Source organism: Podarcis raffonei, chromosome 8 (genome assembly GCF_027172205.1).
Source record: "Podarcis raffonei isolate rPodRaf1 chromosome 8, rPodRaf1.pri, whole genome shotgun sequence".
NCBI classification, from domain to species: Eukaryota; Metazoa; Chordata; class Lepidosauria; order Squamata; family Lacertidae; genus Podarcis; species Podarcis raffonei.
The window spans coordinates 37,883,438-37,910,647 of record NC_070609.1 but is presented as its reverse complement, the minus strand read 5'-3'; the positions used below and the strand labels follow the sequence as shown (position 1 = coordinate 37,910,647).

General features: G+C 44.7%; 2 protein-coding genes across 2 annotated transcripts in view; both read left to right on the top strand.

The window, feature by feature from the left end:
- The window catches only part of GPI (glucose-6-phosphate isomerase), a 31,659-nt gene extending 11,785 nt beyond the window's left edge, over positions 1-19,874 (top strand). Inside the window, exons 4-18 of the mRNA XM_053399317.1 lie at positions 2,250-2,369; positions 3,490-3,573; positions 3,660-3,806; positions 5,662-5,733; positions 8,415-8,459; positions 9,373-9,426; positions 11,706-11,766; positions 12,200-12,243; positions 12,963-13,115; positions 13,808-13,937; positions 15,020-15,096; positions 16,524-16,652; positions 17,768-17,843; positions 17,940-18,006; positions 19,313-19,874. Coding sequence (XP_053255292.1) covers positions 2,250-2,369; positions 3,490-3,573; positions 3,660-3,806; positions 5,662-5,733; positions 8,415-8,459; positions 9,373-9,426; positions 11,706-11,766; positions 12,200-12,243; positions 12,963-13,115; positions 13,808-13,937; positions 15,020-15,096; positions 16,524-16,652; positions 17,768-17,843; positions 17,940-18,006; positions 19,313-19,436 — 1,383 coding nt within the window. The 3' untranslated portion in view covers positions 19,437-19,874. The remainder of the gene's footprint in view (positions 1-2,249; positions 2,370-3,489; positions 3,574-3,659; positions 3,807-5,661; positions 5,734-8,414; positions 8,460-9,372; positions 9,427-11,705; positions 11,767-12,199; positions 12,244-12,962; positions 13,116-13,807; positions 13,938-15,019; positions 15,097-16,523; positions 16,653-17,767; positions 17,844-17,939; positions 18,007-19,312) is intronic.
- Positions 1-27,210, top strand: part of SS18L2 (SS18 like 2) — a 283,426-nt gene that overhangs the window by 93,459 nt on the left and 162,757 nt on the right. The gene's annotated exons all lie outside the window — the stretch shown is intronic.

The following is a 27,210-nucleotide window of genomic DNA, read 5'->3' as shown; positions in this document are numbered from 1 at the left end:
TCTCTCTCTTTGCTGATTGACCTTGGAGAAACCTCTTTTCTGACAGTCCCGCCATCACCTACATGTGGATCTAAAATCCACAATATAATGCAGAGCTTGATAGAAGGATTGCTATCTCAGTAATTCCTGAATCAGCTCTGTATTGTATTGGTTATAATATAATAACCCATAACATGAAGCGTGTTACATACTGGGCACTAAGTATTATTCTCAACACACATTCTTTGCCACTGCAAAGCAGAAATGCCCCCAAGTTTTTGTTGGAATTTTATGATTGCTTCACATTAAATGTTAAGGAACTTCTCTGAGATGTGTCAAGTGTGTAAAAGCCACTTCCTCTTCATGGCAACTGAAGCTCCCCTTCTGTGGTTTTGGTGTTCATTATTTTGGTGCGCAGAGCTATCTGAAGGATGGCCTCTGCTGTGTGTGTACCAAGACTACCAGATGCCCCTTTGCATGTCCATTTGCCCTGTGACACGCAGAACGCAAAAGTGAGGGGCATGGTGCCATTTTCCTCAGTGGCACCCAAGTAGTGCGTGTAATCGGGTGGAAAGAAAGGAGTGTTTTGTTTGTTGCTTTTTGCAACACTTCTGGCTGTTTCTGCTTTTGTTGCTCTTCTGGAGCTGTTGCTGCAACAGAAAACTCCTGTGTTGGTAAATTGTGGCGATGTGTGTGTGTGTGTGTGTTTAGATTTCTTTTTCATGTATTTGTACACTGCTGCAGGGACTTCTGTGGTTGGGGATGCAGTATACACATAACAAGTAAATCCTGTTCCATCCACACACAGGGAACAGTGCAGGGGGGCTACCCACAGGGCTTGAGTGTAACTTGGTCCTCCTTGCCACTACTGTGCCAGAGTGCTTTCCAGCATCACTCTTCCTGTCCTGCCTGCCCCCAGGTGGCAGAATAAATTCCTTCCCTAGGCTGGCCCTTAAGAGCATCAGAAGAGCCTGCAGCTGGATCAGGCCAGTGGTTCATCTAGCCCAGCATCCTGTGGCTGGACCATCTAGCCAAGCAACCTTGATATCTTGTGTGTCCCTTCCTGTGGGTAGGGGGCTGCCATCACTTCCTCCCTCTCTGTCTGCTGTTGTTGAACATCAGATTGTTATAAATAAGTTTGTCATTGCTGTTTAGTAATAAGCCCCAGCTTAACGGCCTACCTGTGTTAGGGCAAGCTACCCATCTCATCTCACTAACTGAACATGCATTCAAAGAAGCGGGTTTTGTATTCTAAAACACATACTTCCCATACTCTCTAGTTTCTTTGAAAAGCAATACGAATAAAGAATTGTAGGAAGTAAACATGCAAGTCTGTCATAATTTTTGACCTTTAACAATAATTTCTACAGCCTGTTTCTTGCTCCCGTTATTCGCCAAATTGGTTCTTGGCTGTTTAAAAATGTCTGTTTCCCTCACCCATACTTCTGCCTAGTGAAGCCTTTTTGGAAACCCCAGACTACACTCTAGTCTGTGGCATCTGACCCAGTTGTAGTTGTTACTGCTTATTTTAGTTTTTATACACACACACACAAAATATTAAAAAAAGATCATTTATATCACCTGTATATTATTTGCATGCTTTATAGTACTTGATTTTTCATTATTTTACAATTTTCAACTCCTTACTGTGAAACCGCTTTGAGAGATATAAAACAAGTGGATGCACAAGATGTTTGAGTGGCTGAGTGAAGGACAGGAGGGTCTTCTTGGTTCCAAAGGCAATCAGCAACTAGTGGTCCCATTTCCTTCTCCTTCCTGGCTGCTGCAATCTAAATTCCTCTGGTCCTCTTAGCCCAAGCACCTTTTGGTTTAGAAAAGAGACTCAGTGCCCAACATCCTTTGCCTGGGCGGCTCATATGTGCCACCAAACAGTACTTGTAAAGTTTCTGGAAACTGCAGGAGGGGAGAATGTCCTTGTGCTTGGGTCTTGTTTGTGGGTTTCCTATAATGAGCATCTGGTTGGCCACTCTGAGAACAGGATGCTGGACTAGATGGGCCACTGGCCTGATCCAGTAGCCAGACTCTTATGGTCATTGCAGAGTTCCCATTCACTGTGGTCTACTGGAAGAAGCGGTTCCTAGTGGGTTGTGTCCCAAACTATAGAAGAAGACCAGCAGAAAGAGAAGAGAAAATAGTTTGTCTTGCTCCTTCAGATCAGTGCCAATCAGTTCTGCTGAGATTATCGGTTTTGGTAACTAATTGTTGCTTGGCACTATCCATAACTGTCTTGTCCTCTCTTCTCGTTTTAGAACCGAGCTGTGCTCCATATTGCTTTGCGGAATCGCTCAAATACTCCAATATTAGTTGACGGCAAAGATGTAGTCCCAGAAGTGAACAAAGTTTTGGAGAAAATGAAGAATTTCTGCCAGGTATCCAAGTATTTGCTGGTTGTGCTCTGTGGATAAGGCAGGTATAATGTCCGTGGTCATGCAGACTAGTAGTCCCTCAGCTGTTTACATATTTCTGTTGGAACAAATCAATGTTCATTGTGTAGCAAAAATATTGTCTTCTATATAACATATATATAGTTATATATACTATATAACAGTGCTCTTCACTGTTGGTTCCCCAGCTGTTTTTGGATCCCAACTCCCATGATCCCTGATCATTGGATGGCCTGTGTGAATGATGGGAGCTGTAGTACTGTCCTAAATAGCCCAGTTCTCTCTCTCTGCAAAATATTCCTTGCTGTAGACTTTTTGGCATGCTCTGTAGGGTTGAGAGAACAACTTTTTAAATATAGATTCTAGTAATGTAGCTACCCTTTGTCATATATACACAAAACTCCATAGATTTAAATAACAAAGGTATGATATCACAGTCCATATAACTGGGCTTCGTATTCAGGAATGTGACCAGTGTTCCTGATCATCTGTTTTCCAACCTTGGTCCCCTCCAGATGTTTTGGACTACAACTCCCATGAACCCCAGCCAACACTACTTTGTAGTCCAAAACATCTGGAGGGGACCAAGGTTGGAAAACGCCACTTTAAATAGAATTGGATGCTCTGCTGTTTTTTATTTATTACAGTTACTTATATGCTGCCTTCTAGGGTACAATTCCTTCCAAGGCAGAAAACAAGTAGTATTAAATTTAATTTTTTAACTTTAAACAAACAATATTAACTTATTAAAAAGTCACCCGGCTCCTTCCTATAGGGCAGTTGGTAGATGGCCTGGTAAGTGGGAGAGAAACAACCCAGCTGACGCAGGTCGCAAGATGGTCTTCACCTATTCCCCTCTCTCCTGGAATCCTCCCCACTAAATTAAGCAAGTGGCCCACCAAGCAATTGAAATCTAACACCCAGTTCCTCACCATGTGTCCACACAGTAACCCTGTGTGGTAGGTTAGGCTGAGAGGCAACGATTGTCCCATCTTCATGGCTGAGTGGGGATTTAGTCTCCCAGGTCCTAGTCCTACATTCTAACCATTGGAATTACTGGAAAGCACTGTATAACGCCATCTTTGTACTGTCTTTGTACTTGCAGAAAGTTCGCAGCGGTGACTGGAAAGGCTACACGGGAAAAGCCATCACTGATGTGGTCAACGTTGGCATTGGCGGATCAGATTTGGTGAGCTGTTCTGCTGTGTGACTTCTCCTTGCAAAGGAAGCATTTGGTCTAAATGTTTAGCTGCTCTGACAGCCTTTTCTCTTTAGGGCCCCCTCATGGTGACAGAAGCCCTCAAGCCATATTCCAAGGGCGGTCCTCGTGTTTGGTTTGTCTCCAACATCGACGGTACCCACATGGCCAAAACTCTGGCTGAGCTGAACCCTGAGACTACACTCTTCATCATTGCATCCAAGGTACGTCCCAAGTCCTTTAATCCATCAGCAGCTCATGCTAAGTAGAGGATTAAATATGCAAAGGTGACCTCTCTAGACCAGGCTTACCCCAGTCTGCCCTAGCATCATATGGCCTGGGGTTGATGGTAATTGTTGTCAAATTGTGGGCACCAGGTTGGGAAGGCTGCAGCACATTGCCTTTGCTCATGCCAACCTAGGCAGGGGAGAAGCTTGCCCTTGGTTTATTGAAGTATTTGTTAGCCAGTAGCTTTAGTTAAGCCTGCTGGCTTTGGGCTTAGCTGAACTAGGAGGAAAACACGATAGATGATGAACTGATTTTTCAGACGCTTGGCTTTTTATGCAAGCTGTACTTTGCTAGGGTTCCTCAGTATTTTATCTGAGAAACCATAGAGTTGGAAGGGACCCAAAGGGTCATCCAGTCCAACCCCCTGCAATGCAAGAAAAGGCAGGCAAGAGTTTAGGAAGCTTAAGTGGGAAGAGAACTTCAACCTATAGGCTTTGTTTTGTGAATTGGAACTCCCCAGTTCCTCTGAGTTTTGTTGTATGTTCATGCAGTGGTTTATGTTCAATAATTTTTTTGATGCCTTTAATATTGTATTGCGGGTTTTAAGTATTTATGTACACTACCCTGAAATCGGCTTTTGGGTAAAAGTGTGGTATAAGAATTACTGAAAAAGAAATAAATCCAGGTTTCCTGCCTGAATGCTGTTGAGAAGACCAGCATCTCATGGCTCTCATTTGCCTGGATGCCTTTAGACAATTGGTTAGGTTTGGAAAGGGATGAATAGCATTTTTTTTTAAAAAAAGCTTGCTTTATAAACTAGTCTTTTGTTATATAATGAAAGAATTTTTTGGAGATGGATGGGAGAGGAGGAGGACGTGATGTTGGTCCTTAAAGCTACATTTTAATGGTTGAATAAACTCCAATAGAGCAGGGTGATATTGACGGAACTGCATGACTGGCCATGTCAACGTGTTTCATAAAGAGGGAAATATTTTTTTGCTGATGAGCAAATTGGGACTGTCTGGAAAATCAAGGGGAACAAAGGGCCCCATGTTTAGATCCACAGCAGATCAGTCAGAGCAATTATTGGCTTGAGTGATTTCAAATCTTCCTGCAAGTTTAAAATTAGCAATCATAAGAAGGGCCCCATCAATCTGAATGTTCTCCAGTGCATGCCCTCATTGTAATGAATGGGGTTTGCACAGGTCGTTGTCCTGATGGCTATTACCCAAAGTGTGTGAGAGTTCTAAATGACTTTTAAATTCTCAAAAGGTAGTCATTAGGATTGTGTGTGCTGCGATTTTGAGAGGAAAGTGCAGATGTGATGGAATTCAGCTTCTTAAGAACATTAAGTAAAAAAGGCAAAGAAGTGCACAAGATGGTTTGTGTTGGTACTAGCAAGCTATGTAGCTGGCATTGCTTGGGAATTCAAAGAAATAAAAAAATTGGTGGAGTTTTTAAAGGTTCTGTCCGCCATCTTGTTTCAAAATGGCAGCCAATTGGATCCAAACGTAAGATGAAAACCCACTTCTCAATCACAGGAATTGTCATGCTAGATTTGGTTATGATATCTTTATCTGAATGTGGATGGGCAGACAAAAAACTTTTCAAAATATAGATCTAGAAATAATAATAATAATGTAGGTAAAGATAATACAAATAATTATATTTTATAAAGAAGTATGTAAGAACTAGAAACTGCTAAAATGTGAGCCAAGGCTCTAGGTGTGCAGATAGGAGCATCTTGGACTTTGCCTGTAGTTTCCTCATTGTGCTTTCTGTTCCTTAAAAGTTGCCTAAGTGGCTTGTCTAAGTCTTTAACTGTTTTCCCCCTCTTCTCTTGGTGCACAGACTTTTACCACCCAAGAAACTATTACCAATGCTGAAACAGCCAAAGAGTGGTTCCTAAATGCTGCTAAAGATGTAAGTGAAAGTTCCTTGGTTATGTGCTCAGTTGTGTAAATAAATGAATCTTTAAAGTGGCAAATGACTAATGTAGATATAAAGGTAGCCAAGAAAGAGACGGGAGTCAGCTTCAGTAAACATTTCCTGCCTTGTCCCATGGAAGCAAATTTTTACTTGTGGTTTACAAGCCTTCTCCATCTATAAAACATTTTTGGTGCAAGAGTGTTGGGTGCCGTTTCTGCTGTCTTAATTCCTGCTAGGAACTGCTACATGCTTTCGCCCAGGTGGTCACAGAACTGTAGCTGGAATCCTCTACAAAAGTTCCAGCTGAAGCTGCAAACTGGGAGCCAGTCTTCAGAATGTGTTTGCCCATCCTTCCTTCCTAGTTGGCATTTAGCTACGATCCTCTGCACCAATACTAACCACAGTTACCTCCACAGCCGTGGTTTGCAAATGCATCTCAAACCATTGCCTCGTAGTCTGGTTTATGAGGGAGCCAGGTGGCTGTTGGTGGACATGACTGAATGTGGGGAAGGAATGGAGGGCAGGCAGTGCTGTGTCATGAGAAAGGAGCACATGCCCCTCAGGCAGACTCCAGGCCTGCAAATGTTGTTGCAGGGAGAGCCTGCGTTCCATCTGCGCAGGCCTGAGGTGTCTTAGCAGACTCCTCCCTAGGAAAGTTTTGGAGCCAGTTGGGCTGCAAGGAAACATGAGAGTAAAGGCAAGCTAGCGAGTGCCCCTTCGATATTTGGCAACTCCTTTGCAGCCTGAAACCAGGTTGTACTTGAGACAGGACTTGGCCTTTTCAAAGACAGATGCCTGAACTATGAATAGGTTCCCTGAAGTGGAGCCCCGCGTTCTCCAGCAACTTCTAAAAGGATGTGCTGCTTCTTTGCTATAACTATCTTTATCCTGATGGAGGGGCAGAGTTGCCTGTTTAATGGAGTCTAAAAAAGACACTGTGCAGACACTGAACTGCAGATTAAGCTGGGGTTGAGAGGTTGTTAATTGCTGCATGGTATGGGGCAGTTAAACAGCCTTTTCATACTGGCACATGTTGCTCTTGCAAAATGCCTCCCCACCACCGTACAATTCTAAAAATGATGAAATCGCTAGGAAGAAACCAGGACACCCCCCCAAAAAAAACCCCAGCTCCAATAGGGTGGAATCTGGAGGGCTGGAATCTGGGTTGGAATAATCATCATGGCAAGTAAGGCAGAAAGTTCAGGGCTGGATCCAGCACTTCTGGCGGACTGAAAGTGAGGCAAGCTCAGTGTGCAAGCAGTGGGTACACTACAGTAGGTACACTATAATATTTTTATTTATACTCCTCCCAATATAAGCATACAAAACACACCAAACCATTTTGTGCTTTTTAAAACAAGTGTAACTATCTTCAACCCCTAAACTTGCTTTCTAGAGTGATAGAATACCATATACCACTGTTTAATTGATACAGTACACTGTGTAATGCCCAGGAGGGGATCCTTGGCATTGCTTGATGCTTTGCCACTGTGCCCAACAAGTCTAGTGGTGTTCCTGTTAAGTGCCAGGTTGGTTTGATCCAATGCTGTGCTTTTGTAACCGGTGTATGAGCTGCAGCTGGTAAAAAGTACTCCCATGTGCTTAAGCCATCACTGGATGGCGGTGAGCTGTAATGTCTTGAGGAGGAAGCTGGTTGTGCTCATTCCACAGACAAATTCATTTCTGCAGCAAGAACAGTTTCCTCCAGGTTTGCTGGAGTACAACTCACCCCCTCCAGCCTCCATAGGTCAGGAGTGATGGGAGTTGTTGTCCAGAGACTTGGGGAGGGGGTACCATGTTGGGTACCCCTGCTATGTATAAACCGGAGCTCAACTCTACTCAGTTGGTCAGCTAGTAATAATATTTAAAGCAAGCTTAGCTACTCTGGAGGACAGTCAGCAAATGCTGTCCCAAGGGAATACATACCTGAGTTGATGTTTTACTGCAGGATGTTTATCTTAATTGAATATTTCTTAACTGAGGGAGTGGCTTTCATGTTGTGTTCTCAGGAACATTGACTTTCCTCAGCGTATTGATGTTCCTTGATAAGAAGCTCAGTAATGACTGACATGCTCTCCCTCCGAAAAGGCAGTTTGCCCACCTCCTACCTTATTTCCCCCCGGCTGCACCTTTCGTGTTGGGGACACTCTGAAGTGCAAACTCAGTTCATTATTTCGGCTCTTAGTAACACTTAGCAGCCTGTCTGGCATCCCTTTGGACAAGGCCTGTCGTGTAAAGCATAGCAGGAATCCTTTTGTAGGGTACAGGATATCATTGATTCCTGTGACAATCTGTAAAAACAAACACACAGGCATAAAACCAATTTTTGTGGTAGCAACAGTTTTTAGTATGTTAGGTTTTAACATCTTTCACCTGGTGGTTTCAGTAACGTTTATTGTGGTAGTGACTTTAGGAATTAAGGACTTCCTTTTTTTGAGACTGCTGACTTTATGATGAGTTAAATTTTGTTGGTGTTTTTAAAACGATGTATGCTTTTGCTGAATAAAGGTTCCATGAAGGTAAAAAAACACACCCTGATAGGATATTTAGCCTTGGGGAGGTGGAGCAACAGTGGTGGTCTCTGAACTTTAGTTATGATTTCGAGGGCTATCATGGCAGTTCAGAATATATTGTTTCATTACCCAACAATCTTCCTTCCTTCCTTTTCTTTCAAGCCTGCGGCTGTGGCCAAGCACTTTGCTGCCTTGTCTACCAATGGGGTGAGTATTTCAGTTTATAAGTTTCTGTAGTTTTTTGCCCTTCTAGAACAATTTAATAGCAGTGTTGGGATCAAAGTAATGTGATGCAGGAGATCAGTGATGCTAAGTCTCCTGTTGCTTTACAAAACAGCTGTTGCCTTGAAGATGTGGGAACATTTTGATGACTTTAGGTTTTCCCCTACCGAGTTTGTAGCATATTTGAGGAAATTGCATGGCTGGAAGGAAAGGGTTAACCCCTCCCCTCCATTGCCATTCCTGAATCTCCCATGACACTTCTTGTTTGGCCCACAGCTGAAAATATATGATGGAAATAGAAAGCAATACTATTGGAATCTCTTGAAATATTCTACATACTTACAGTGAATTGATCCTACGTGTGCTGGTTCTTAACTAGCCAAAACGGCACTCCTTGCTGAAGTGGGTGGGGTCTCCTAACAACTCTCAGCCGCACCCTTAACAAACTACAGCTCCCAGAATTCTTTGGGGGGTGTCATTGGCTGTTTAAAGTGGTATAATGCTTTAAGTGTATAGTGTGAATGTGGCCTTCTTCTTCCTTCTCTCTTTAAGAAATACAGCCACAATAATATATTGGTTGCTCTGTCCCTATAGATGTAAATAGTGTTGCTCAGGCTTTCCCAAGAAAGCTCTGCTTTGATAAACATTCCTACTGTGGCTTCTCAACCACTGAATGTGTTTTGAATATGCATTTTCCCAGCCCTAACTGGAGATGCCATTGACAGTTGAACCTGAGGCCTTCTGATGCAAAGCAGCTACTCCATCATTGAACCACAGCCCTAGTAATTTCTGCAGGCTTCTCTGCCTAGCACCAATCTGATATCTAACTGCTGCTCTCTCTCTCTCTCTCTCTCCCTCTCTCTCTCTCCCCCCCCCCCCCGCTTTCCCCCTTTTTTAGCCTAAAGTTAAAGACTTTGGAATTGACACTCAGAACATGTTTGAGTTTTGGGACGTAAGTAAAACATGCTATGCAAGTCCATCATTGGACAATAGGACAGTGCTTCTCATTCTTCTAGAATTCAGGCTCCCCACATACACATTTTCCTCCGCATAAACAGGGAATCATTGCATGCTGCCTACTTCTGCACCCAGGAACCTGTTGTGAGGCAGCAGTGCTTCTGAATACCAGTTGCTGGAAGCAACACGCGGTGGGGGGTGGGGGGAGAGGTCTTGTGCTTGTCTCCTGCTTGTGGGCTTCCCAGAAGAAGCGTCCGGTTGACCACTGTGAGAATAGGAAGCTGGGCTAAATGGGTTATCAGCCTGATCCAGACAGCTCTTCTTACATTCTTAGTTTTTTGTTTACTAAAACAACAAACCGTTAATGCTCAAACATACGTTAGCATGTACACAGACAGATACGCACCAACGGATCAGAGTCTTCTCCTAAACGTCCAGAGCCAGTGTGGTGTAGTGGTTAAGAGCGGTAGACTCGTAATCTGGGGAACCGGGTTCGCGTCTCCGCTCCTCCACATGCAGCTGCTGGGTGACCTTGGGCTAGTCACACTTCTTTGAAGTCTCTCAGCCCCACTCACCTCACAGAGTGTTTGTTGTGGGGAAGGAAGGGAAAGGAGAATGTTAGCCGCTTTGAGACTCCTTTGGGTAGTGATAAAGCGGGATATCAAATCCAAACTCTTCTTCTTGTGTTAACCAAGTGGGGGAAGGAAAGCTTCCATGATTTTGCCCAATCTTTAAAGCCATACAGGTTGGTAGGCATCACTGCCTCAGGACCTGATAATTCTTAGGAACTGTATATGCCTTCCAGGTGTGAACCTCCCTCCTCAGTTTGGGATAGAATTAAAGTCCGTTCCGCAGCAGCAGCGATGTGCTGACCCCCCTCCGTTTGCTAATATTTGCAGTGCAGGGGAGCTTTGATGAAGGGCAGATTTTAGGGGTCACCCCCATGAATACACTGCAGAAAGTCTTGCCTCTTTGGCTCTTTTGCTAAGGAACTTGTCAAAGGTCAGGCTAGGAGGCCTCTGAACACATTTCAGTCTAGACAGCTGCTGGGTAATAGGAGATAGTTTTCTGCTCCCAACTTCTGGACTTCATGAGTTATTATAAGCTGTGACATTTTGCCTGATGGGAGCCTACTGTATATAATCTAGGTCAGTAAAAAGGTCAAATGTCAGCCTTGCTTGAGATCTTGAAAGTGGTGCAGGGGCTGAACTTCGATCTTTGAGCTTATCATAAACTGCCTGGCAGTGAAGAATCCAAAGTTCATGACCATCCAAGGATTTGGCTGCACCTTTTCCTTACCTCATCCTCCTGCCATAGAAAGGTGTCCCTTTCCCACTTCCCATGTGCCAGATTCCTCCTTAAGGTGCCCAAGCTCAGGTTGCAAAGCTCTTCCCCAAATGCATATCGTGAAAGACCTGGCGCTGGGAATGCCCACTCGCTCCCTTTTGCCTGGCGCCTCATTGTTCCCTAGTTTGGTGGGTCAAACTTCCCCTTATCCCTCTTTTCTAAGTCCTAAGAATCCAAAAGTTCCAGGGTTATAGCTAGTGCTCATTCTACTCATAGTAGACCTATTGAAATTCGTTTGCATGACTAATGTGGGTGCATTAATTTCAGTGATCTGCTCTGAGTAGCTACAACCCACAGTATTTTGCTTTAAACATCTGTGTTGTGATTTATGTTGTAATGGCCACTGGTGACAAACAATAACAGGCACTTTGGAACTCCTTGCCTCTTGATTTGAGGCAGGTGCCACCACTACAGTTTTGGGTGCCTGTTAAAACAACTTTGTTGAGGCAAACGTATGCAGACATTCAGAACTTGCATGTTTTATTTTTATTTTGCTACTTTTTGCATCTTTTGAATATTTTTAATATCTGTTTTCTACCAATAACTTTAATGTTTTATTTTATAAAACATTATATTACATCAAGCAGTATATATATATATTTAAAATACTTGACTGACTTTTCCTGTAAACTCCCCACCCCCAAATGATATAGAGATGTTGTTACAATGCCTGCTTTTGCCATGGACTCAATCTACAGCCACCTTTGCTCTCCAGACATTTTGGGCTAGAAACTCCCCCATCAGTGACGCTGGCTGTGGGGCTAAAGGAGAGTTGTAGTTCAAAGTATCTGGAGAGCACCCAGTTGAAGTGAATTTGGGGCTCTGTGCTGGAGTGCTTTGCAGAGGAGTCCCTGGTGGTTTGTGCCTAGAATACCTTGGTCTTCTCAAATGACTTTCCTCTCACCCTACCCTCTTTTCTGTTTGCAGTGGGTTGGTGGCCGTTATTCATTGTGGTCTGCCATTGGCCTCTCCATTGCTCTACATATTGGTACGTACCCAGAGTTCTTGGCATGATATCTTCTACTGCTACTATGCTGGGCTGATACCTTTGGTTTTGGGGGCTTAAAAAAAAAAGATCAAGTATATTTTAGAAAGCTAACTACTTTTTTTATTAAAAAAATTGAGTGGCTCATAACTTTGCAGATAGCTGTTTCTAGTTCTCAAAACTAGAATAGAAATCTAATGAAAATGGGGGCAGGGACCAGCCTTCTTCGCTTCTTTCCAAATTGAATGCTGTGTTGACTCAGTAGAATAAAATTGTACAGGCACGTTGGGTTTGGATCACAAACTGCTTTTGAGTTTGACAAATCCAGCAAGCAAATGAAACAATGAGGAATAGAATTTTGCAGTTGTGTGGTTTGCAAACAGGCGTTTCCACTTAATAATACTGGTGTTTGCTTTTTTAAAAAAAATCTATTTAGGTTATGATAACTTCGAGAAGCTGCTTGCTGGAGCCCATTGGATGGTGAGTATTTGGTTATTCTTCACAGATGATTGTGTCTGTGTCTCCACCTATTTGGTGACTTTAAACTAGGACTGGACAGAGTCATGGAGGAGAGGGCTATCAGTAGCTACTAGCCAATACTGATATGCTTTGCACCAGAAGCAGTAATACTTTTGAACACCAGTCGCTGGGAACCTCAGGAGGGGGAGAGTGCTGCTCTTGAACTCAGGTCCTTCAAGAGAGCTTTCCATTAAGGCCTCAGAATGGCCACTGTGAGAATGCTGGACTAGATGGGTCATCGGCCTGATCAGAAGGGCTCTTCGTATGATTTTAACCTGGTTGTTAGCTGGGGTTATGTAGGGCAAGCAAGAAACATCCCCTCGCCCCCCAAGTCTTAATCAGTCATTTCTCTGGCTTGGTAGATCACAAGCATTGGTCATACACAGTGAAAATCCATGGCTCTCCCATTCACAGTTACATGAACTGGTAGAAGCACCACTGGCTGAATGGGTTCTTATTTTCCAATATGTCCACAGGTTCCAGTATTATCCCCACTCTGCCCAGTGCACTGTTGGGTTTCAAAGTAAAAATGTCTGCTTTCTACTGCTAGAAGCCAGCTCTGCATTGCTCTAAAGAAGCTGGAGTTTCAAACACACTCATGAGTTTGACAGGATGGCCCAAGTGTGCTGTAAGTTTGGTTTTTATAACATGGGTGTGTTTTACATCCATTTGCCTAACAGGACAAGCACTTCCGCACCACTCCGCTGGAGAAGAACGTGCCCGTGTTGCTGGCAATGCTGGGGGTCTGGTATATCAACTGCTTCGGGACTGAGACCCATGCGCTTCTGCCCTACGACCAGTACATGCACCGCTTTGCAGCATACTTCCAGCAGGTAAGGAGTCATCGTCCTTGGAGTCATTCCCTTGTGCTCCTTATTGGTTGGTCTGCTCTCTGAATCCAGGCTTGCAATCTTAAGAGCGGAATGAGGATCCGTGAATGCGCATTGGGTGCAGAGAAGCATCCACGTTAATTGCAGTCTGTTGGTCGTTCCACCAAATAAGAGAGTTGTGGCTTGTTGGGTCACAGGCTGCCAATGCTGCATGGAGTGTAGGCCTCTGTCCAACCCTCCTGGTGGTGCACAATTAGCTGTGTGTGTCTCCTCTGTTCTGGCTGATTCTAGTACTATATATGCCTATATATGGTTCCATTGCTGCTGTTTTACTGTACAGTGGTACCTCAGGTTACATACGCTTCAGGTTACAGACTCGGCTAACCCAGAAATAGTGCTTCAGGTTAAGAACTTTGCTTCAGGAAGAGAACAGAAATCGTGCAGCGGCAGCAGGAGGCCCCATTAGCCAAAGGGATGCTTCACGTTAAGAACAGTTTCAGGTTAAGAACAGACCTCCGGAACGAATTAAGTACTTTACCCGAGGTACCACTATATGTCTTTTATTGAAATGAGTTTTATTTCCCGATTATTATTTTTGTTACACTTTTGCAAGTAGCCTGGAGACTTCTAAGGTGACTAATAAATTGAATTGGTGATGATTTATGTATTAAGTCTGAACTTCTGCTGTCACTTAGGGAGACATGGAATCCAATGGGAAATACATCACCAAGAAGGGCACTCGTGTGGATTACAATACTGGGCCAATTGTGTGGGGTGAGCCTGGAACCAATGGGCAGCACGCTTTCTATCAGCTGATCCATCAAGGTATGTTGAAAAGTGGATCCCATATTCTGAGCATTTTAGTAGAGCCAGTTATCCCAGAGTTGGAAGGGGCCTTGGAGGCGGTGTCTCATCCAGGAAGGACAGTATAGGACGACCAGGCAGGTGCCTGGCCAGGCTGCACCTAATAACTTTCACTAAAGCAGAGTGACCCACATATCCAGACAGCCTATGCCACTGTCAAACAACTTGTTCAGTGTTGTTGATTTCCATGCCTGCTTTCCATAGTTAAACCCAGGTCAAGGTGGCTTACAACATCGAAAGATGTGTATACACACACACACGATTATGTAGTCATGATCAGTAAATGAAAACATCTCAGCAAATATACAATTAAACAATCCCCACGTGAAGTCGTAATAAGGTCTAACAATAAAAATACACAAGTATGAAACATCTCCAAAATTAAATCTTGACCCCCCAACAAAAATCTGAGCACCAGCTTCTGTAGTAGGAGACACACACACACACACCCCTGTGGCCAGGTGGTTAATAGACCAGTTAAAGCAGGGAGCAGGTCATGTAGGACTCCCAGCAAAGATCGTCTTCTCTTCTCGTGTTCAGCTGAAATCTGCAAATTCCACATATTTAAAATTCTTCTTCTTCTTCTTCTTCTTCTTTTTTTTGCTTATATCCCACACTTCCTTCAAGAAGCTCAAGGTGTCATGCACAGTTCTCCCCTCTCTCCCTGTATTACCCTCACAACAACCCTGTGAGGTAGGTTAGCCTGAGAGGGGGTTGACTGGCCCAAGGTGATGCAGTGAGCTTCACAGCTGATTTGGGGATCTGAACCCTGGTCTCCCAGGTCCTGACCAGACTTTGTAACCTCCACCAGCATACCACATTGGTTCACATTCTGTCCTTTGATGTGAAGTAAGCATCTGCATAAGCCACTGTCAGTGTGTTACAGCAGCGGAGATGTCAGCTCACTTAAAAATAAAGCAGCAAATTAGAACTAGTTTCTTACGGTTAGCCTTGTCAAACAAGTTTTCTTAATGATCTCTGTAAAGTAACTGCATCAAAGTGAGACTCTAATAAAATCTCTCTGTTTTTTTCTTTTTTGGTAGGAACTCGTATGATCCCGTGTGACTTCCTCATCCCAGTCCAGACGCAGAATCCTATCAGGAAAGGGCTGCATCACAAGGTGAATGGCCAACAACCAATAGCATGTTTTCAAAGCAGTTTCTTGCATGCGGGAAAACTTGTATACCACGGAGAAAGCAGGTCCTTACAAGAGATTCTTATTTGGAGATGCTTTCATACAAACTCAAGACGCTCCCTTATACAGTGGAACTTCTACTCATGTACGGAATCTGTTCCGGAGGTCTGCTTGTGAGTCGATCCGGGTCGTGGGAGAAGTGCCGTTCTGCGCATATGCAGATGGCGGCAGCTGCTTCTGCGCATGCACGAATCGTGGCAAACCCAGTATTTACTTCTGGGTTTGCTGCGGTCGCGAGTTAGATTGTTTGTGAATAGGGGCAGTGGTAAGTCGAGGTTCTATTGTACTTAATCAGTTTGCATGTCTGTTGAGCCCAGCCTGGACTCTAGCTCCTGCCAGCATAGGGTTTTGAAGCATAGCTGTGTATAAAACAAGTACATTGAACAAAATTGCTATTTGGCATAATTCTATAATATGTATACGTACATACATATTGTGTAGCATAGCTGGCTTGGCTCAGCTTCTTGCTTTGATGAGCATTGTAAGAAATGAAGCCCAGTTTCTAGGTCTTGGGATTTCAGCATGTGCTATCACAAGTGAATAGGTTCCATCTTCCTTGCTTTAAAGGGAGGCAGTGGCTAGTAAAGGAACTTGGCAACAGGCCTCCAGCAAGAGATACATGTTTTTAGCACACTAGATGTGTCAACCAGCTTACCAGTTCCAGGATGTGCTATCAATTATTGGTTTTGGGGAAGTGGGGGTTGGGGTGGAGTTGGGTGAATAATCACGGTTAAAAAGGCAATTATCCTCATTTGTTCCTTTTTGGATTTCACTTCCTTCAATCATAGTATTTGCAATCCTGCCCTAACCATTTATATTTTAATAGTAACTGAAATTGGCACCTTCCAAAATCTGGCAATTGCCAACATGGGCACTACCAGTAAATATCCAATTAATAGTTCCTTGTTTTAGGTGTTGGCCAATAATTTTGTGGATCTCTGTAAAGCTGGAATCCCAAAATGTGGCAACTTCATTGCATTCCTACCACATGTGCGAGAAGTGCCCCTTAATTTTGCAGCCCTCCAACACCATGGGGTATGAATTGGATTGATATTCGGCAAGCATGCCATTTCTGGAATGCTTTCAGTGCAATTTCCTTAAATGAAGCTGGAATTGCTTTGTAGGGAAATTTTGTCCACGTGGTATTCCAGTCCTTGGCAATAGAAATAAAAATATTAATATGAACAGTTGGGATATGCAAATCTATTTTATTATGTGTTTTTTTAACTTTTTTTTTTAAAGGATGGAGAAAATCAGCAGCAGGGTATCTAAAATACGAAAGGGCAAACCTCTCTGTCCTAATCCTGGTCACCACAGAAAATGACACTGACCTCTCTCCCCTTTCCTGCTAGATCCTTCTGGCCAATTTCCTTGCCCAGACTGAGGCCTTAATGAAAGGGAAGACCACAGACGAAGCTCGTAAAGAGCTGCAGGCTTCTGGGCTGAGCGGGGATGCCCTGGAGAAGATTCTTCCACACAAGGTACCTCAGTTGCAGCACCGTTTCAAGCACCTGGGTGGGTCACAGGCATTGCACCATGGTTTTGCAACTGGATGGATAAACTGAAGGCTAACCAGGGTGACTCCCCTGTGAGGAAAGGTTGCTGTGTTAGGGGCTTCTTAGAGGAAAGGTGAGCAAGAGGTGACATGATAGAAGTTGATGAAATTATGGCTACCGTGGAGAAAGTGGGTAGAGAAAAGTCCTGTCCTTCAATAACACCAGAACTCACGACCATCCAATGAAGCAGAATGTTGGAAGATTCAGGACAGTAAAGAAATAATAATAATTTATTTATACTCCGCCCATCTGGCTGGGTTTCCCCAACCACTCTGGGCAGCTCCCAACAGAATATTAAAAACACGATAAAACATCAAAGATTAAAAACTTCCCTAAAGAAAGGACTTCTTCACACAGCTCAGAGTTAAATTGTGGAACTTGCTCCCACAGAAGGCAGTGGTGGCCAGCAGCTTTAGATGGCTTTAAAAAACAGTATTGAACAAATTAATAGAAAAGGCAGTCAGTGGCTATTAGCTGTCAGGGGCAGTAATGTTTCTGAATACCAGTTGCTGGAAACCATAGCAGGGGAGAACACTCTTCTTGCTTGCTGGTTTTCGACAGGCATCTGGTTGGCCACTCTGAGAATAGGATGCTGGACTAAGTGGGCCATTGGTCTGATCCTGCTGGCTGTTCTAGTGTTCTTATGATACTGAGCCACCTACAGGCAAAGACTAGTTTGACACTATGGCCTGAACAGTCATCTGTTTTGAAGTGGTATCAAAATATTTATTGTCTTTAGAGTCTTACAGGGAAGGCAGGTCCCTGCTCCAAGGACACTACAAATCTAAGCCTGTTGGTGACAGCCAGGCACCAAACAAGGGATGAGTATGGGTGCTTGAGCTTTTGCTTTTATGAGCCGGAAGGACCCAAATATTCAGACACAAGCTTGTTCAAGGGGAGATTTGAAGAAGTGGCACACCCTGTAGCTCTTACGGTTTTTCACTGATGATTTGGCTGTGAAACAATAAGATGCATTATTGACAGGTGTCTGAAGAGTAGAGTGTAATAATAAATGCTTATCTCTTGTGTTTCCTTTATAGGTCTTTGAAGGAAACCGCCCAACCAATTCCATTGTGTTTACTAAGCTTAACCCATTCATCCTTGGAGCCTTAATTGGTAAACGTCTTACTCTTGAGTATTTGTATTCATAGGTTGCTTTGTCTTCTATAAGATTCACTATTCATCCTGCCTGTCTTCTTTAATCTGTTACAGCGATGTATGAACATAAGATCTTTGTTCAAGGAGTTGTATGGGATATCAACAGCTATGACCAGTGGGGGTAAGTCACTTTCATGTATATGGGGGGAAGGACTTTCCTTGCAAAATGAGTCTCTGCTTTCCTAGGGGTTGGACTCCCACTTAACTTGAAAGGAGCCAAGATCAGTCTAGGCCAAACTTGTTTCATAGTGGAAGAATAAGCTATTTGCACCTTGGCCTATTGCTGTAGCAACTTTACTAAAGGATCAGCAGGTATGTTCTTGACAGGTTGGACTGATCTTCACTGCCATCAATTGTGTGAGAACTTTCCCCTTCAGACAACCAAGCTGCACTTACTGAAAAGCCTCCTGCTTTTTTTGGTTATGCTTTTATAAATAAAAACACCCAAAAAAGCAAAAGTTAAACATACATAGGTAAAGGTAAAGGGACCCCTGACCATTAGGTCCAGTCGTGGCCGACTCTGGGGTTGCGGCGCTCAACTCGCTTTATTGGCCGAGGGAGCTGGCGTACAGCTTCCGGGACATGTGGCCAGCATGACTAAGCCCCTTCTGGCGAACCAGAGCAGCGCACGGAAACGCCGTTTACCTTCCTGCCGGAGCGGTACCTATTTATCTACTTGCACTTTGAGGTGCTTTCGAACTGCTAGGTTGGCAGGAGCAGGGACCGAGCAACGGGAGCTCACCCCATTGCGGGGATTCGAACCGCCGACCTTCTGATCAGCAAGTCCTAGGCTCTGTGGTTTAACCCACTGCGCCACCCGCGTCCCATTAAACATACATAGTTGGAAACATATACTGAAGGGAATGTATTATTCCCCTTTATTAAGGGGAATAATCCCACCTTTATTAAGAAGAGCCTTGCTGGATCAGGCCAAAGGGGGTTCATCCAGTCTAACATCCTGTTCTCACAGTGGCCACCCAGGCACCTGTGGGAAATGTGCAAACAGAATTTGAGCTCAAGAAACCCTCTTCCCCTCCTGTGGTTTCCAGCAACTGGTATTCAGGAACATTACTGCCTCCAAACTGAAGGCAGAGCAATATCCATCAAGATTAGTAACCATGAAAATACACATTCTGGATTGCTTCTTCTCAGCCAGTAAAACTGTTCCCATCAGTGTGGCTCAACAGCTAGCTAGCATGTATTTGGACTGGGAAGACCTCGGATCAATCCTGTGCTCAGCCACAAAGCCTGCCCTGTGCACCTCAGGTTGCACTGCCTACCACCGATTGTGTGGTTGCAGGCCTTGCTGATTTGCACCCATGCTGCCTTAAGCTTCTTGGAAAACCAGGTTATAACCAGTGTCTAAGCCAGGCCTTTGGCCTCTAGCCTAAATCCATCCTTTTCCTTCCCTTTGTATGTAAAACCAGCGTTGAGCTTGGAAAGCAGCTGGCCAAGAAAATTGAGCCAGAACTGGAATCTGATGCACCGGTGACATCTCATGATTCCTCCACCAACGGGCTGATCGACTTCATCAAGAAACACCGGGCCTGATCCGAGGGCAGGAGGGCTGTGTGCCGACGACAATCCAACCGCCAAACACCCAGATCGATGTTGTAGTCTGTGCTTCATTAACCACTCTTTACCGGAATAGCACTTTTTTCACCAGTTCTGGCCTCTCTTCACTTGTTAGCTGTTAACGGTTAGCCTTGTTGCTTTTTTGAGCGTTGTTGCAAACAAAACCTTTTTTAATCTTGTGACACCTGGAAAATGCTGTTTAGTTGCTGTTTGTGGCAGCTGAATTGTAACTGTTGGGCACTGTTCTCCCACCCACTCACTTCCCGCTCCAGCTCCACTCTGTATTGCCTAGATGGAAGCTGCACAACAGGCAGCAGCAAAAAAAACCTTTGCCTGCACTGTATCTTGTGAAGCTGGTGCCATTGTGAGACACCCTACCCCAACTTGTACAAGATTATACCACAGTTAACCAAACATGGCTGCTTTGTGTTTTTCTCCTTTTATTTTGAGGTGTGAATGTGGTGTCTAAGCACTTAATGGTTTTGTTGGCTCTTTCCCATGATCTAGTTAACCTTTTGGTTTCATCCTGAGCTGAATATATACATGATACATATATGAAGGTTCTTATACACACAGCCATCAGGAGTCTTTAACCTTCGTGAAATTGTCTAATCCTCTTTTTAAAGCCAAGCAGATTTGTGGGAGCACACTATGTGCTGTTCCGAATCTTCCAGGCTTCCTTGGAGGCCTATGAGTTCTCCTGTCATGAGAGGGGGAGAAAACTTACCTATCCACTTTTCCTTGCCTTGCATACCTCCCATGACTCTTTTCTCTTAATTAAACCCCGCGTGTCATGATTGTTCTCCACTGGGCAGTTGCTCCAGTCCCCTGGTTGTTTGGGTTCCCATTTTCTGAAGCTCTTCCAGCTCCACACTACCCTCTGCTAATTGTAACTCAAGAGGGGTCTCCTAACAATTCTCAGCACCCTTAACAAACTACAACTGTTTAAAGTTGCATGGTCTTGCTTGATGGGCCCTCATTCTGCAGTGGGGCGTGGGGTAGAATCCCTCAGACCCATTCTGGCATTTTATCAAAGTGGTGCCATTAAGAACATGGGAAGAGCCCTGCAGCAGCTGGATCAGGCCAAAGGAGGCCCATCTTGTCCAGCGTCCTGTTCTCACCTCATGGGGAGCCAGCCATTTACATCTGCCTATTTTTGTGTGTATTGGCTCACATGGTCTTGTAATTCCTTTCTGAAGGCAACAGAGGTGCTGAGGAGGCAAAAGCAGGTAAGAGAGTCTTCTCTGCAACCTGGTGGCCTCCAGATGTGTTGGACTAAATCTCCCATCAGCCCCAGGTAGCATGACTAACAGCTATGAACGATGGGAGCTGTAGTTCAAATCATCTCAAGGGTACCAGATTAGAGAAAGCTGGCTTCTGGGCCCCTACTTCCTTTTTGTAGCCTCTCAAAATGACTTGAGCCACATCTAAGTTGCTTTTCTTCCAGAATAGCTGCTCAAAAAGGTCTTTCTCCGTTTGACACGCTCCATTCCCCTATCATGAATTAATTGCAGAGAAGAGAGCTGGAGATTAAGGGGTGCGTTATACAAACACCGCAGCTCAAGGATGGTGAGGCAGTTTTACTGCTCAATACAAACAGATGTACAAAGCTCATTTAAACACTTGGTTCAGTCAGACAAGTGGTTTTGCAGGCATTCAGTGTGGCGAAGCTTGAACAAAGATCCACCTGGAGGCTGTTAAATTGAGAGTCCTTCCAACCTATACAACAATAGGTTTAAAATTTCAAATACTCTTTATGGCATATGCTTTTGGGGACTAGAGCCCACTTCAGATGCATGAAAGAAAAACATAGAGGTTTTTGGTTCAAAGCCCAAGGAGCCAGCACAAAACATTAAAACCAAAATCTCAATGCAGGACCATTTAAAATAGCAATTAAAATTATCGACAAAGATTGATTGGTGACATCAACTTTGTAGGGAAAGGAGCACCTAGCCCTCCATATGTTGCTGAACTAAACCTCCCAATATCTGACCACTCATGCTTGCTGGAGCTGTAGTGCTGTTCAGAAGTAAGGTCTATTGTGTTCAGTGCAACTTACTCCCAGGTAAGGGTGTATAGGGTTGTACCCTAAATCAGGACTAGAATGGTAAGCAAATAAAAGGATATTGCTTGAAGTGACTGCTAAGGAACAAAGGGCAAAATTGAACCAGCCCTTCCACTCAAAATCACATTTTCTCCTTCCTAAGCAATATTGATGCTCCCTTTCTATGAAGGATGATTTATGCCCATGGACCTAGTATCTTAACAGGACTTTAAAGTGGTCAGTTTAAGTTTAACAGCCTTGGTGGTCCTCAATGCCCTCACCAAATGAAATTAAAACATTCCTCTTTGGCACCTTTCAGTCACATAACGTGTGCACAATAAAAGGTCAGAAAAATCTTTCTCGCTATCCCAGCTGTGCTGCATCTGCACCATTAAAGTCTCCCTGCCCCAAATTTTCATCTAAGATAAGCATTATAGCTGCCCACTGGCACTGTGAAAATAAAGTATGTGCGAAGGCTAGATGCAATTTCTGTGTGTGTAAGGGTTGCTTATGTGTTAGTTAATTTGGAAGCCCTTTGAAGAATTCTACAAAGGGATCAAAGGCAAATGTTTAGAAAGATTTCAGCGAACTGAAGAAAGATCGGACCAGATCAAAGGGAGCAGCTGACAGTTGTTGGCTTGCCATGACTGAGCCTGATTCAGCGGCTTGTTTTGTACCTCCTGACTTATATATTCCTGATAGTCCTAAAACAGCATCGTTTATTCGCTATCAGTGAAACAACGATGGATATTATGGAGGCAAAGCTAATTCTGAGTTACAGATAAGAACATAAGAAATGCTTTGCTGGATCAGACCAATGGCCTTCCTTGTTTTTAAAAAAAGTTCAGCAACTTTGACCTGAACCCCAAAAAAGAGGGTAGATCACTGCCAGTTTTTAATTCTGTGAGTAGATCGCAGACACTTGAGAGTTGGCCACCCCTGGCCTATCTGGTCTAGCATCCTGGCCTCACACTGGCCAAGAGGTGGCTGTGGGAAACTAGCAAGCAGGATTCAGGTACAAGTGCCCTCCCCTTCCCATGGTTTCCAGCAACTGGTATAAGCATTACTGCATTTGACCATGGAGGCAAAATATAGCCATCTTTGCTAGTAGCCATGGAAAGCCATTTGTCAGTGAATTTATCCAGTCCCCTTTTAAAGCCATTTAAAAGTGGCCATCACTGAATACAGAGGGCAACGGGGAAGTAGGAGTTTTTAGTCTCAAATTAATGTCAGTTCTGGTATATATATGGAAAAGGCATAATCAGGCAATCACATTTCACTTCGTTCCTATACATTATGCTCTGCCCTGCTCTCAAATTTAGACATTTCCACTGAATTGGCTTATATGTAAAGTAGCAATACCCTAGAACAAAGGCCACCTTTCCCAACTTAGCATCCGGTAGCCGTTTTGGACTACAACTTCCATCAGCTTCAGCCAACGTGGCCATGCTTGCTTGGGCTGATGGGAGTTGTATTTTAAAACATCTGGAGGGCTGGGCTGCGATAGTCTTTAGTTATTAGTCTTCCCTTACCTGTATATCAAATTGGAGCATCGTAGGATTGTTGAAATTTCCCTGAAGAATGTGAACTACAGTGGTACCTCGGGTTACATACGCTTCAGGTTACAGACTCCGTTAACCCAGAAATATTACCTCGGGTTAAAAACTTTGCTTCAGGATGAGAACAGAAATCGTGCAGTAGCACCGCAGCGGCAGCAGGAGGCTCCATTAGCTAAAGTGGTGCTTCAGGTTAAGAACAGACCTCCAGAACGAATTAAGTTCTTAACCAGAGGTACTACTGTACAAATATTTTGTACTACAAATAAACTGAATTGTCATTATTTTTAATTATTAAACAAAAACTACTCGGCTAGCACACAGGCATGCTCTGGGACTTTGCAAGCAATTCTGGGGCTTAGAATTTGGGTAACTGGCTACTTTCTCTGTGGCGGCCCCTAATCTGTGGCGCCCCCTTCCCACAGAGGTGCACCCAGCACCTTCATTATACAGCTTCTGGTACAAACCTCTTTACCCTGGCTTTTGACACTTGTTTTTAGGACCCATCTTATTTTTATGGTTGTAAGGTGTTTTAAACCATTTTGAATATGGTGTTTTAATACTGTAAACCCCCCACCGGAGACCTTAGGGTGAAGGGAAGGCAATAAACAAGTAAACAAGACGACAGTGGGCATGCATCTATAGGACACAGTTGTACAGTTTTTGGTCCATTACAGAGAAGGTTCTTTAACATCCCTAGCTGGCCAGCCACCCCCCCTTTCTGCTGAGAAGAAAAATATAGTCCCACAGAACCCAAAACACTGGGTAAAAGCCACATGAAGGTCCTCGATTGTGGCCTGCCCTTGGTGGCATAGGTGACTGCAGGGTGACTGCAGGCCATGAGGCTAGGTGTTAGGATTGCCTCAGGTGGCAGATCCATGGAGCAGAAGATCTGGCCTCCAAGGAATGCATAGCTGCTGCTGCTGCTGCTGCTGCTGCGAGTGTAATGGCTGCTGCACACTCCTTGAAGGCCAGATTTGCTGCCTCCTCGGCTATTCCCCCCCCCCATGCCATCTCTACAGAAGCCTCTTGACGAATAGAAGGTGCTGCTGGTCTTCCACCCCCAGGGAGGAAATGGGGGCTTTCCTTTGGGTCCCCTGGGTTCTGCACCTACCTGGTTTGATTCAGAGCAGGCCTGTTTCCTTCTGAGTCCCACTTCAACCGTCAGGTAAAGTTGTTTTGATTTCCTTCCCCCACCTCTCCGATGCAAATCCTTATTCTCCCATTGTTCCCTGGCTGGGTGGTTCACCTCAGGCGGCAAAACGTCTTGGGCCAGCCCTGAGCAACTGTATGTGGCCAGTGTTCTGCAGTCATCTCAGTGGGCCAAGAACAGTACAGCCTACAGGACAGACTTGCTTTATAGCTACACAAGGCCACCGTCTGCCACAAGGAGGAGCATTCCAAGGGGAAAAGGAGCTAAGCGCAGAAGGGAGATAGAGCTGCAGGATGTATCTGCTGCATGGGAGTTAACTGATCATTCCAGTAGGGGTCACCCAGAGACAGTGAGGAAAAGGACTGGGAGACTGATGGATGCCACAAGCATAGGAAGAGGCGACCGCAAGGCAAACTGCTGGGCTGCCTTTCGTTGGGGCAAAGCAAGCTATCAAGAAACATGAGAACATAAGACCAGTGGCCCACCTAGGCCAGCATTCTCTTCTCACAGCAGCTGACCAGATGCCCACAAGAAGCTTGCAAGTACATGAGTGCAAGGAGCATTTGTCCTTCCTGTGATTTTTAGAAACTGATATTCAGAAGCATTACAGTGGTACCTCGCAAGACGAAATTAATTCATTCCGTAAGTTTTTTCTTCTTGCGAGTTTTTTGTCTTGCGAAGCACGGTTTCCCATAGGAATGCATTGAAAATCAATCAATGCGTTCCTATGGAAACCGCTTGCCGGGCTGGCGGTGCAGAGAAGGGCTTTTCTCCCCACCGCAAGCCTTCAGGACAGGTCCGGGAACAGAGGGGAAGGCGCGCTGTGCTTCTCCTCTGGTCCCGGAGCTTGCGGGGCTTGCGGTGAGGAGAAGGGCTTTCCTTCCCACCACCAACATTCAGAACAGCATTCTGAATGTTGCGGGTGGGAAGGAAAACCCTCCTCCCACCGCAAGTCTTCAGGACAGGTCCGGGAACAGAGGGGAAGGCGCGTTGCGCTTCTCCTCTGTCCCCGGACCTGTTCTGAAGGCTAGCGGTCCACCGCCAGCCTTCAGAACAGCCATCCGAAGGCTGGCGCGGGGAGAAGGGCTCTCCGCCCCACCACCAGCCTTCGGAGGAGCCTTCCGAAGCCTGGCGGGGGGAGGGGAGAGGGAGTCAGACTGAACCCCGACCAAAGGCCTGGCAGAACAGCTCCATCTTGCAGGCCCTGCGGAAAGATGTCAAGTTCTGCAGGGCCCTAGTCTCTTGTGACAGAGCGTTCCACCAGATTGGAGCCACAGCCGAAAAAGCCCTGGCTCTAGTTGAGGCCAGCCTACCCTCTCTGTGGCCTGGGACCTTCAGGATGTTTTTGTTTGAAGACCGTAAGTTCCTCTGTGGGACATACCAGGAGAGGCGGTCCCGTAGGTATGAGGGTCCTAGGCCGTATAGGGCTTTAAAGGTAAGAGAAGAGAAGAACAGAAGAAACAGGCAGCTAAAGAATGTGAAAGGGATAGTGAGAAAGAAGATGGTGGCAAAACCTCCCAGGTCTCAAGAGTAGGAGTTTGATGGAATGCACCACAGAATAAATAAGAGATCCAGCCATCTTATTCTTAATAGAAGCTTCTAGAACCATGTGCTTTACTGCTTCCTTAGGGACCCACATTTTTTTCCCTACAGCCAAGAAACCTCAGATCGCCAAGGCAGGGCTTAAAGCAAAAAGGTTATTAGAGTAAACTACCATATAATTAAGATAATTGTGAACAATAACATCATTTAAGAAGAAGGTGGGTTGGGTTACCACAGACGACTCATCATGCCGTCTGTCAATGTTGGAAAGAAAGAGAGACACGCATTCAGCAGGCAAGTCCAGGCAGCAGCTCTCAATGCTGGGCAGCATGTGAGGCATAGAAGGTTGGGCACCAGATGCTGCCAGCTACGATCAAACAACTGGTGGCCTGTCCTTGCAAAAACAAATTTGTCACAGTGGGGCAGATAGTATCAGTTCCTCATGACTCTAATACAGTGGTACCTCGGGTTAAGTACTTAATTCGTTCCGGCGGTCTGTCCTTAACCTGAATCTGTTCTTAACCTGAAGCACCATTTTAGCTAATGGGGCCTCCTGCTGCTGCTGTGCCGCTGGAGCACAATTTCTGTTCTCATCCTGAAGCAAAGTTCTTAACCCGAGGTACTATTTCTGGGTTAGCAGAGTCTAACCTGAAGTGTATGTAACCCGAGGTACCACTGTACCACCTTCCCTATCTAAGGCCCTTGGTGTGATTTGGGCTGCAACATCCATCCACTTGGCAAAGGCAGGGCTGGTGGTTCTGCTAAGAGATCCTGGTGGAGGAGATTCTGAAGGTGTTTGAGGACAGGGATTTGAAAAGTCACCGAACAAGACCACTTGTTACTGCTCTTACCTTGCCTTTCCAGCGGGAAAGTCTCTCACAATCCTGTTAGGGTGCTCCTGTACGCTGGGCATAGGTAACAGAAGATGCCTGCGACACTGGATTCTGCAGGAAAGAAAATGAAATCAGGATATATTATTTTGAAGTGCAAACAAAAAGAACCTGATCTAAACTTTGCTTCAAATTCTAAAAAGACAAGTGTCGCTGAAGTGAGCCAGAAGCACTCAGTTTGCCACAGCTGCTGTGCATTTCAAGACTTCTCACTGGATTCTGTCCTAAGTCTTGCAGAATATCCCAGCCGCCATTGTAAGCAGCATTTAAATGTAATCTTTAACCTTACCTGCATCCTTTTTATCGGTCCAAAAATATCTGGAGCATCTATTTGTGAACCCTGGGCTGTTAACGGATCATGTTGTTTGATTAGGAGACACTTCATTGTTCCTGAGTTTTTGCCAAAAGAAAAAGGGAAAAAAAGCACCTTTTGGGCCAATTAGTGTGAAGTCTTTGCTTGTTTAAGGCATCTCTAGGAGTTGTTTTTCCTGCTTCACATTCCTCCTTTTGCTCCCTGGCTACTTTTAAAAGCAGCTGAGCAATTGCTGCATTTCCAAACACAAAG